At 38.7% G+C, this 12,727-nt stretch overlaps 1 protein-coding gene across 7 annotated transcripts in view; it reads left to right on the top strand.

Annotated features, from left to right (window-relative positions):
* Nucleotides 1-10,409, top strand: part of Numb (NUMB endocytic adaptor protein) — an 84,101-nt gene extending 73,692 nt beyond the window's left edge. For 5 of the 7 annotated variants that reach the window (XM_076767738.1, XM_076767743.1, XM_076767739.1 and 2 more), the window contains 6 exons: nucleotides 363-549; nucleotides 804-1,061; nucleotides 1,554-1,574; nucleotides 3,546-3,725; nucleotides 3,901-4,415; nucleotides 6,361-10,409. In XM_076767738.1, coding sequence (XP_076623853.1) covers nucleotides 363-549; nucleotides 804-1,061; nucleotides 1,554-1,574; nucleotides 3,546-3,725; nucleotides 3,901-4,415; nucleotides 6,361-6,669 — 1,470 coding nt within the window. In that variant the 3' untranslated portion in view covers nucleotides 6,670-10,409. The remainder of the gene's footprint in view (nucleotides 1-362; nucleotides 550-803; nucleotides 1,062-1,553; nucleotides 1,575-3,545; nucleotides 3,726-3,900; nucleotides 4,416-6,360) is intronic. The other 2 variants (XM_076767741.1, XM_076767742.1) reach the window with 1 other exon arrangement.
* The last annotated feature ends 2,318 nt before the right edge of the window (nucleotides 10,410-12,727 follow it).

The raw sequence follows: 12,727 nt of genomic DNA, 5'->3' as shown, positions 1-12,727 counted from the left end.
GACCAAAGTGAGGCACAGAAAGGTGTTAGGAATATTATTGTAAGGGATTATATAACAACTTAAATGAATTGTGAACAGAAGTCTTTAAGTTCCAAAAAATATTTAACTCTAGTCTTTCTCAGAGAAAACAAATACGTCGATGTCCAGATGGTTTTAAATGATTTTCAAACTTTCTGGAAGTCCATAAAAAAGGAGAAAATTAATTTAAATGATAAAATGTTTCCAGTTATCCCTATTTATCCATATTTTACCCCTCGGTTTACGCTTCTGAAATCGCGAGGCTCGCGGTTTGGAAAACATTGGTCTAAACATAGATTAAAATGCGAATAAACGAAGGGAATGTTTTCTTTTACTCTTTCCAGGGTGAACGTTTGAGTCACGCAGTGGGCTGTGCTTTTGCTGCGTGTCTGGAAAGGAAACAGCGAAGGGACAAGGAATGCGGCGTGACGATGACATTTGACTCGAAGACCTCGACGTTCACGAGGAGCGGCAGTTTTAGGCAACCGAGTCTCACCGAACGATTGCAGGATTCGCGAGAACGTGCTGTTGGTCAGCCATTTTTCTTTCACGCGAATTATTAAATTCTTAACAAATTAATAACATCGTCTGTGATCGGTTTTTGATTTGTGTTTCGAACTTATAATGCTTCTTTCAAATATTTACAACGAACCCTAATGTACCACGTTGAAACCGAAAAAGTTTTCCGTTTAATATCTTTCGTGAAAGTTTTCAAATCGAAGCTGTTATGTTTTTTAATTGTAGATGAAATTGTCTTCTGGTAAGTGTGTATCCTCTTCTTGCAGATGTGCCCCCGGTGAAGCAGGTGTACAACCCCTTTGCGATTGAGAGACCACACGCTACCCCCTCGATGTTAGAACGGCAAGGTTCCTTCCGCGGTTTTACGCAACTGAATCAAGCATCTCCGTTCAAGAGACAGCTCAGTTTACGGATCAATGATCTTCCTAGCAACCTCGAACGCACACGTAGCCACAGTCTTGAGCCGACGGACTTGTCGCGATTGCCATCTGCTATGTCTCACAACGTACCTTTGAAACCGCCAGGTAAATGTTATAATTATCCGTCGCGACGCAGGAGCAATTTCGTTGGGCACAGTCTCCAATCTATACTTTTGAACGCGCATTTCATAGTGTGTCGTGTAACGAAAATATTGAGACACTCGACAATCGCAACAGGCTTTGTAAGTTGCGTTCGAAGACTACCGTACTGCCCAAGGTTACGTTAGAAAAATTATATACGAAACAAACCTTATGAAAAATCCTGAAACGTACGATTGTTTAAATCTCGAGACATCAGACTTCAGTTTTCGTTTAAGATATGTAACAATATTTCTACTTTGATAAAGAGAATCATAGCTACAGAGCAAGTATAATTTCCTTCTTATTTCGATAATAACATACGAATTCTCGAATAGTCGAAGGTTATTCTCGATATCGAAAGCAATCGAGGAGCTCAAATTGAACGAATACCAAATTTTGATTATGTTCTGAGCCGGTTTGGACATCGAATAATGTGCTTCTTCGTTTTTGCAACAGAATTCGAAGGATATGACGAAGGTCATTATTCCCCCACTCTCTTAATTGTCCATATTGCCTGCCCCTCCTTCGATGTTCTTGGATTATGCTAGTTTCACGCACATGTTCAACTGTACATGTACATACTTACATTGAGAAAGTAACGAGACTGAATTCTCTCTAACTTTGCAAATATTTTCTACCTTTTCTCGAAACTAAAATTAAAAGACCTAACGTAAACAAAGAGAAAATGTAAAACTTGTCCGAGTAAGAAATCGTTTCCTATACAGGATGTGGGGCCACCCCTGGGAAAAATTTTAATGGGAGATTCCAGAGATCAAAATAAAACGAAAATCAAGTATAGTAATTTGTTGATGGAGGCTTCGTTAAAAAGTTATTAACGTTTAAAGTTCCGCTCGTACTGAATTTTTTTCTCGAAAATGCGTAGGATTTTGGGGGTATATCTATTCACCAAAAATGATTGCAATCGACCCCTGCAACTGAAAATAATTTTTTTTGAACGATTCGAAATGTTTTAATTTTGTCGCAAAATTTCACATATTCTCGAATTTTTTTCTCGAAAGTACGAAGGATTTCGGAAGTATGTGTATTGACCAAAAATAGTTACAATTGACTCCCCTAGCTAAAAATATTTTTTTTAGAACGATTCGAAATTTTTTTATTTCGCCAAAAAATTTAGGCAGCTACCCCCTGTCGATTTTTCTTAAAAATTGGTTTCTGATTTTTAGTAATTTTGTTTGACGTCCTATAGAAAAGTTGTCTAATACTTTTTTGTAGGTACCCATGAGTACTAGTTGAGAAAAAAGTTTCATTGGAATATGTTCACTATTGTAGGAGTTATGGGTGTTTGAAAATTGGACCATTTTTATTTGGTTTTTCTCATTTTGCGGGGTCAAGGATCAACTTTTCGAATATTTTTGCAATTTCTACATATTCTCCATCAAAATACGCGTAGTTTGCTTTTTTAAACATCAAAATCGTCCAATCCGTTCAGGAGTTATGACGTTTTAAAGATACGCATGAAATTTCGAGGAAACATTTCTGGCTAGAAATTATATTTTCGATAAGGAATTTTTTTCTCGAAAATGGTTAAGATTTCGGGGGTATGTCTATTTACCAAAAATGCTTATAATTAACCCCTGCAACTAAATATAATTTTTTTAATATGATTTGAAATTTTTTAATTTCGTCTAAAAATTTCAGTACCTACTCGAATTTTTTTCTCGAAAGTGGGTAGGATTTCAGGGGTATGTGTATTCACCAAAAATTATTGTAATTGAGCCCCGCAACTGAAAATAATTTTTTCAGAATGATTTGAAATTTTTTAATTTAATTTTTTAATAATTTTTTAATGAAGCCTCAGTTAAGAAATTGATATTCTTGATTTTCGTCTTACTTTCTAGAATCTCCCATTTAAATTTTTCCCAGGGGTGGTTGAACAGCCTGTATATCGTTCTCAGTCTTATTACATTTCTTGTCAGAGTACATACACTCGCACAGAATCGGTCAAATAAAAATTTTAGATTCACTCTAAAATTAAATTCGGATCTTTAACTGAATGTTTTAAAAAATTATGAATTCTAATTTACGTACGTCTACGCAAACGAAAGTTAGTTTAGGAATGAATCTAAAATTTGTATTAATAGCGAATAAATTTTGCCCGATTCTGCATCAACACAGTTAAATGGGTCAAAGGAGTTGCAGAAAGGACAGAAATAGAAGGACGATGTTATCCATGATAGTGGTGGCGTAGTTGGATGTTTCATGTAGTTGTATTTCGATGTTCTCGATTTAGGGGGTTCGTTTCTGCGCTTCAGATTTTCTGTTCATCGAATTCTTCACTTATACATACTCATTCGATATAAACACGTGCCCACGTATCGTGCAGCATGAGTTTTATAGTTTCTAGCACCAGTTCGAAGCATCAGATTTAGTGTGTTAATTGTCATTTATCATCATTATTGATATTAAAGTTTTCTTCTTGCTTTACAGTTAGCCCAATACCCGAGATATCGCCCGGGGGTCAAGACAGCGTTTCGGCGATGTGTCAACAGCTTTCCAGAGGTCTTTCCCTTCTTTCGAGCTGCGACGATTTTGGGCCTATGCCTATCCACAGCAGCGCGAGCTCGGTCGCTAAACAACTCTTCACGAACACCAACAATACTTCACCAGGTAGGGTCATTCTTCAATAGATCGGAATCTCCATTGTCGAAACCAATAGAAATAACGAATAAAAATGTTAAATCCGTTCGTAAACTAGCTTTCGTCTATCCCATTGCTAGTTTGAAAAGGATAGTTTGTATATTATACGTAAGAAAGGATATAAATGTATCGTGCTTTGTTACAGTGAGAAGCAGCAATTCGTCGGAGGAGATGAAGTTACAGAACGGGCCGAGTCTCAACAATAACAACAACAATAATAACAATAACGACAAGAACAATGATCTCAGCAATTTGAACCACATTGCACCGATTTGGAAAGAGTCTCCGTCGCCCGTGTTGGCTTCGAATCATAGACTTACGCCGATCCTAAATAGAACTACTAACCTAAGCCCTATCCTTTCAAGAACAAGTGCTACCACTCCGATCGTAATGAGTACCCCGGCACATACCACTGCCGTTGGTGTATTTGGAACTCCACCGTCGGCCAGTCCTGCCTTTAGTACAGCATCCACATCCTCCTTGGGGAACACGTCTACGTCGGCTGTGAACAGGTCGCCGGCTCCAGTGAATTCTGTGGCGACTCCGAAAACAACGTCCCCAACCACCAGCGTAGCATCCTCTTCTCCCACTTTGTCCAGTAGCGTAGCTACTAACCAAATCAATCAAACTCCAGCTGCAAACGCGATTTCCAACACAGAGGTAAACCTTTTCTACACTTATCGCATCTGACTTCTGAAACACTGCAGAGATGGATTCTAAACAAGAAAACAAAATTTCTTCTTGAACACATTGTACCTATTTACTTTCGTAACTTAGTAAAATATTTATGTAAATGGTAATACTAAACGTGCATGAGTACTTTAATAATATTAGTGAATTAGTAATTGTCATCAGGTAGAAGATAAAACGCTCTTGAAAACAAATTTTCTTTCATATCGATACCGTAGTTAATTCCAGAGAAAACAGTTATTTACGAAAAAATGACATGGTAATTATGCAAACATACTCTATACAAATTAAATTCATTTTCAATTAAATAAACAATTTATGGTCCAGTTTTATCGTACACCAGTCGTGTAATCAATAGGAATAGCTGAAACTTGTTTGGGTATGTAGAGTCAAAGTAAATTGCAAAATAAACATAGAAGATGGAATAAATTATAGTAGTTGGCATAGTCATTAAATAGAGGATGAAATGCCCTTTAAAATGAGCGTTTGTACGAGTCGATAGCTCTATTAGTTCCAAAGATATAGCGATTTTAGTTTCGCGTCGATGCGGTGGCTAGTTACGGAGATACGAGAGATCGAAGCGTTTGTTTACGTTTCATTAAGATGAATGAGCTCGCGCGCTTGAAAATAGTAAACAGTGCGTAGTAAATTCTTGGAAATACTACGCCGAAGCTAGGTCACACGATCGCGAGTCACGTACGAAAAAGAGAGGTCCGGCGCGACGCGTCAGACGAAGACAGAGATAGTCGAATTAAGAAAAATTACCTTTTACATAAATTACGATATCTCGAAAACGAAAAGTCCGATCGACAAAAACCAAAAGCCATTTTAAAGGGGAGGCTTTGCCGCTGCTAACAGTGGCTTAATAATTAATAAAACACTAGTAGTTTCGGAACTGCACGCGTCTAAAGTTTTAGTATTTTTAATACGCGTGAATAGGCTATTATACGCGAGCCGGACAGTGAGACAGTCGAGTCAAATAAAATTACCTTTTACATAAATTACGATATCTCGAAAATGGAAAGTCGGATCGACAAAAACCAAAAGCCATTTTAAAGGGGAGGCCTTGCCGCTTCTAACAGTGGTTCAATTATAAATAAAACACTAGTAGTTTCGGAACTGCGCGCGTCTGAAGTTTAACTATTTTTAATACGCGTTGTTAGACTGTTCCAAGACAGTGGAAACTGAAGATACTCTCCTTTTATCTTTGCTATATATTTGTTATTTATATTGGAAGCTAACCAGAATTTGATACCGAATTTTGTCCAGTTTTTTTACAAAAAAATATAAATCATTCAACCGGTCAGATGATCGGTCAAGACAGACTACATATTTTTCTCAGAAAACAAACAATAGGAATAGATGTGAATATTGTAAAATGTATTGCACGTATACTATAAGAAATGTCGTGAAGTTAAATGGCGCTAAAATAATATTGTATGTTAGAAATTGTAAACGAAATTTTAAAAACTGTCATTTGACCGATCGCGGTAGGTTTAGTGTCAAGAACTTGTAACGAATCAGACTCGTCGTTGTACAGTAACGAGTTAAAATACAAGATTGAACATCAAATACTGTGCTACTTCAACTATTCTCAAAGCTTCTCTTTGAAAAAAATTATTCCGCCACAGAACTCGCTAACGCGCGTTTATATAAACTTTCGTTATTGTTTTTTTGCATAGAATCCATCTCGATAAACAACAGAATACCATATTTTGTGAATTCCTCCCTCAACGAGGTTGTTTGGTGTGTAGTCTTTGAGCAAATTATACAATATAATGTGTCTCTCGATAAAGAAATGGTTTAATCAGAAGCGTGGCACGTAGCACCACGTTCGTTACAGCAACCAATCATTTAGTTCTACATAGGATATTTGTGTGAAGCTTTTGAATCAAACCAGTCGTTGTTGTTTCAGGTACAGCCAGTTGCGACGACAGCAGCGTTGCCGAAACCAGAGCAATGGCTGGGCAGTATAACCGGAGCGGTACCGTCATCAGTGCAATCTCCTTCACAGGGTCAGACCAGTCCTCGACGAGCGCCCCCGCTTCACGCAAGGGCCCTTTCTCTCGGTTCGGCGGCGATGGGCCAAGCGAGCAGGACTGGTCCATCCGATCCCTTCGACGCCGAGTGGGCGGAAATCGCGGCGAGGAACCTACGACAGTCCAGCACCACGAATCCTTTCATAATGCCAAACGCGACGCAAGCGTTTCAGGTGCAATTGTAGCGCCAGGAGATGATAAACAGCGTCGCCAAGTACTTCCGTTCGAACACATAGTGACGGTTACGCGTCCATTTCCATTTCGACGTCTCGCGTGACCGGAACCGTTGAGCGCGCGGAGTCTTCGGGCGGATCGCGAGAGGATTCGTCCCCGAGAGTGATCTACGTTCTCGTTCCGGTCGGGTGACACGGTAGATCGCTGAGCAAGAAGCCTCGCGAGGAGGAACGAGGATGAGCATCGATCTCGACGAGATGTCTAGTAGCAATGACGATGGGGAGCGAATCAGCACAAAACACGTACCCGCAACGTTCTTTAGATGAGTAGTTTACGCACACAGCCTCTCGATGACCTCAAATTAAATGTAAACGCGAATTATTAGAAACGCAAGAAGGGACCACGCGTTGGTCACCGATCGATGTTCGGTGGATCCGTTTGTCGCGTATAGAAAGCGATAGGCGGTTGTCGCCGGGTTAAAAATGTACGCGACGATGTTCGTCGATCGGTCGGGGATAATGTTTCAACTGTCGACGCACTTAATTGCGGACGAAACTAGACGTCGCTGGTATCGATAACATATCTAAATGTCTATCACAAGGTGTACAATAATCTTGAATAGTTTAGGCTCAAAACGATTAACGTCTTTCTGCATGATGCAAAATTACACGCACCGCAAGATTATGCTGCACCAAACATGTTTCGAGATAACGTGAAAAAGTAAAAAAATTGAAAAAAAGTTGTAAAGTAGCTTAGTCCCGGCTATGTGGCGAGAAATATTTTTGTTTAGAGCGGCGACGGCCGAGACGGGGGTATGAATGATAATTCTTGTTTGTCTTGCTCGCCCTCGAGTACAAGGAATTGACGAGTTCCGTTGACGAAGATGGAGAGGATAGACGAACCGGGCGGGGTTAGCTAGAGAAAGAGAGATCGATCAGCGCACGTGAATGGCTCAAAATATCATGGAAGACTGTGATATATGTACATCGAAGTGGCCAGTACTTAATGCGGGAGCGGAATCGAACGGCTGTTGTGAATGTTTCTACGGATGGCGCCATTTAACGGCTGGTAGGTTGCGTTTCGTGAGCTTGGGTAACGCAACGTCTATCATTCCCTAGCCGACAGAATACATAAAAATCTACACGACAACTAGTTACTTAAGTAAATATTAGATGTTGAAGTTTCTAGAACCAGTACGTTCCACGCTATCGTTGTCTAATATCGTGTGTACTAACGAATCGCATTTATCATAACTTGGGATACGATGACGCGCAGGCAGACAGTCAAGTGCTCGTTGAACGATTTGATTCGCGCGACTACGATACAAAAGGTGCTTCCGTTTAAGGACAAAACGATATTCCCTAGCTAAAACGAGATCAACGATATAACGGCGTCGAGTTACGACAGAAACTATGCATGTTATTGATTGTTATATCGCTCGTTGAATCCTAAAAGTGAGAGCGGTGCAAGTCGATTTTGTCTCGCTCTGAGAAATTAGCGTTCGCCATTTGATACAAGAATTGCTCGTCTTATGTCACTCTCATTCTCAGAAGCTCGAACGAGTACGAAGATCACAGCGGAGACTCGTGAACGCTCCCCATGTCCTATGTAGCGACTAGAGATTAATATCGCGTTTGAAAGCTTCTCTCTTTCGGTTAGCTGTACTTTCAGTTTTCGCGAATTAGCTAAAGAATTAACACAGATCACGGGGCAGATTTCCAATCGCGGAGTTCCTTAATCGACGCAAATTCAAAATTTCTAATTTGCGTCTGAAACTAATGGGATTTTCGTTAAGAAACAGTAGTCACTTTTATTAAAAAAATAAATTTGATCGAACATTATATTAAACCATTTTGATCCACAACTTTATAATCCCATTAGAACTTGTATTTTTTTACATGTCAGAGATATACGTTTTGCAGGCCTCCAGGAAACCAAAGTTTCTAGAGATCGAAACAATTGGCAATTTTAAGTTTATCAAGTCGGAGTAGTGAAATTGGTTAGCGAAAGGAACTCTCTAAACGGGTCCTGGAATAGTGTTTACGCGATGCAAGAACCTGCTACAGTTTTCTAGACAACTTCTTATCCACTGCTAGCGTGTAGAAAAGGGAGTATCGAGCTCGCAAAAGGAACCAGCGTTATAGATTGGTTCATTGATCGAATGTTCTCCTCGTCTTTGTTCTTTGTTCCTTCGGTGGGGGAAGTGATAACTCGTAATTCGAGCAGAATGTTCTTGTTAACTTTGGGAAGTCCACCCTCTTGTTCCAATTGTTTTGTCCGTGTACACAGACTATCCTTGCTTACAGGCTTCGATCCACGGTTGACCATTATTGTTCCATCCGTCGAACGTTTATTGTTAACAACAAATGCCAGACCTCGACGGTGATAGCAGTGGAGTAGAACGATTTCGTCAAAGACAAAAAGAGGGTACGTGTTCGATCGTTATATCGACGACTCGTGTGTGTGCGTTGTACATAAATTAGTTATTTAAATTGATGATGCGAGAAATGGAGAACGAGAGAGAAAGAGTATGCGTGCAAAGTAATTGTTCAGTGAGCCGACGATACCGCGATGCAACAGAATAAAAAGCGTTCTTCGTTGTCGAGGTTTTTAATAAGTTGTAATAGTAAGTTACCTTGTAAATAGTTCGGTAGCGTTTATCAGCACAAAAAATATTGTTGCTTCCACGTTCGGTGATAGCTACTTTCTGAGGATGATTCTACGTCAGCCGATGATGGAAACGCGCGAACGGACGCTCGTTACACCGGAAATTCACCGATATCGTTCACGATCGTTTGGCGAGGTTCGGACTCTCGGATCGTTCGAGTCGTCTTCTGTCCGTCCTGTAAATTAAAAAAAGCAACCGAAGCGAGAAACGAATCACCGACAGGCAAAATGAACGAACGCAGGGGGGAAACGAAACGCTTATCGAGGTAGCGCAACCGCGATCGTCGTGTACTTATTGCGAGAAATTGTAAGAAGAAAAACAGTTGGTTGATCGATGTACTTAAAATATTAACGTGACGCGGCTTGGTTTCTTTCTTTTATTTTTCATTGGCGACGAACGCGAAATCGATGGCGTGGACGTCGACGGATTCTTCGAGCTCTCTCGAACAGAGAAACTGGAAACTGAAAGTGCGTATACAGTGCAGTACAGTGATTCGTTGTGTAACATTATCACCATAAGTACTTATTTTTTTTCCTTCCTTTTACATCATTTTTTTTTCTTTTTTTTTTTGTCTATCGACGTACGCTAATTATTCGTTTGGGTTCGTTTGGCTGGGGTTGAAATCGGAGACTCGGTTTCTGATCCTGCGCGTTTCCTTTCTCGGAGATCGGAATTGTCAAAAGTAACGTATTTGCGTTGTTTTCGAGAATGAACATTTTTTTTTTTTAGTTGTATCGTAGAAAGGACAGACGTCAGTCAAGATACGTATTCCGAGTGTCTCGTTCGATCGGAGGAGATTAGTGCATTTACGATCGGTTAACTGTTAAGTACGCACAGGGATACTGGTATGACTAGGCGAGTAGGTGCACAGCGTGCCAAATTGTAATCGTGCAAACCGCGTCCTCAGCGGGTCTCAACATCGTGCACGCTTCCGTGGTTGTGTTGTACATAGTGTCGCCGATCGATTCCTGGATCAATGTACGACTGCGTGTATGTTACGTGAAAAAATACCCTTGTTCGTTTTACAATGTATCTGCCTCTGTAAAGATACGGTTTATTATAATATCTGTTGTGATTACCAAATTGTTTCTCTTATTGTTTCTATCTTCACCTATATATTTATGATATTTCTGTATGTTTTTATTTATAAACGAATAACTCAGAACTTGAAGCCTGGCGAATTGATTCGTACGCCATCCAAATTAATTTTTTGCTCCAACCTTTTCTTTGTCGTGCAATATTTCCTTCCATCTGCTACTAGACAAATATGAACAGACGGGTATTTCTTATTTACAGCACTCGTAAATCTTTCGTAAATTCTTCATATCGGTATACCAGGAAACAAGAAAGCTGAGAAACCCACAATAATTTAATGGAAGATCTGATCACCTTATCCTAACATGCCCAAAATGTAATGCGATACGCGAAAAACGTAAACTAGAGAATATACTAAAGATTAATCTTAAAAACAATAAAATACAGGACCTACTCAAATTTATCAAGAAAACTAAAATTACGAGCCAATTATTATAACGTAACGATTACGTCGTTAATAACCGTGTAATTGATACGATGCTAAAACTAGAGAAAAAAAAAGCAATTGGTGGCGGTATTTCAAGTTCAAAGGGCGAAAACTACCCTTTTAGATTTATATCTCTCAATAATATAGAGTTGGTCAATAAGTAATACCGGAGCTTTCAGTAAGAAGTATAAGTAATTTATTAACCATTTTGGTACACAATGTTTGAGCATCCTAAATTTCCATTTTTTTAGGAATCGAAAGAAATTATGTATATTCCATTGTTACTAAGATGTTCACTCGATTACGAAGATCGTTCAATTGCATAATACGTTTTCTCTTGTGAATTGTACCGCTAAATTCAAGTTGATTCAACTAACCTAAAATTCTTTAACATCGTTTCACTGTTTTCAAGCAAATTGCATCTTATTAGTAAATTTCCGTTGTCCGTTAGGTAGAAAGTGGAAGTTAAACTCGTATAATACAAAAGATCGACTGAAAATGACAACTGTGGAAGAAGCGTTAATTAGATATCCACCAAGCGTTCCTACTCGTTGTTCTACACGATCTACTATAGGTACAGGATGCCCACCTTGTCCAAATGTTTGGCCACGCGCTATTGGCACGTCTGCAGTTCGTTTCCAGCTTACGTACACTTGCGATAGGTACGAATAAAATTAATATCAGGGATCAAAATTATCAATCAAGAACCATTAAAGTGGAAAGAAATATAACTTTTCTTTATTTTGGTTGTAACAGTTTATCGAGGGAGAATATCGATATAAATTTTGTTTTAACAGTGCCACGTATTCAGCTTGCTACTACCCGCGTCCAGTAAAATGTCTGCCTCCTGAGGAACCGCCAATGAAAATAGTTAACTGTGGTTTGAAGTGGTTCGATTGTTATGGAAAACCTGTTCACGAATGCTGCCGTTAAATTCTATTCATGCATGACTATCAATAATAATATTTCTTTGTTGTGTCAGTACGTATAATTATTTATTAAAATACTTTGGACTGCAAAGATTGATAAATTGTTCGAAATACTAAGAATTAAATTACTTATGCAGTTGGAGAACTGCTTTTTAATTTAAATGATGTTATTAATAAATGTCAGAATTCAAGTTAAAATCATTTTTATAATAGTAGTTTAAACAGAAAAAATGGTGTTTAAAATGAATTTTTTTCTCGAAAGTGTGTACGATTTCGGGGGTATGTCTATTCACCAAAAATGATTGTAATTCACCCCTGCAACCGAAAATAATTTTTTCAGAACGATTTGATATTTTGTTTTTCGCTGAAAAATTTAGGCACCCCCTGTCGATTTTTCTTAAAAATTTGTAAGATCTGCTGGTATACCTCGTTTGTAATTGCATTATACTTGAATATTTATAAATGATAAACACATGAACTGTATATTTTATTCGTATAAATGACACAACTTAAAATATTTCAGTTTTAAATTGAAGTGATACATAGAGTTGTCGTATGAATCATGTTAACAATTCAAATTGTGTCATTCTTTTAGATGGTGATATCACAGACAAGGTATACGAGTAGACCTTTCACCTAATGTATTTTTTCGGCCCATTTTTATGGGGCTCTAGAGCCCCATTGCCATTTTTGTGTCACTTGCAACATTACCAACAGATTTAGAAATGAATTTTAATCCCTTCATCATAGTTAACTCGCATGTATTTACACATAAACGAGGTAAAGAATAGACCTATCGTTAGTGGGATGAACGCTATCGCTGTACCACGAGTGTTTTATAACATGAGATACACTCTTCCAAAGTGGAACAAAATGTTAAAAAGATCATGCATCAAATTGTAAGGGGATCCTCGTAAGGAGGCTTTAATCTTCGTAATGGTTTTAATGGG

Source organism: Colletes latitarsis, chromosome 7 (assembly GCF_051014445.1).
Source record: "Colletes latitarsis isolate SP2378_abdomen chromosome 7, iyColLati1, whole genome shotgun sequence".
Classification (NCBI taxonomy): domain Eukaryota; kingdom Metazoa; phylum Arthropoda; class Insecta; order Hymenoptera; family Colletidae; genus Colletes; species Colletes latitarsis.
The sequence above is the reverse complement of the archived record's forward strand: the minus strand, read 5'-3'. Positions and strand labels throughout refer to the sequence as shown.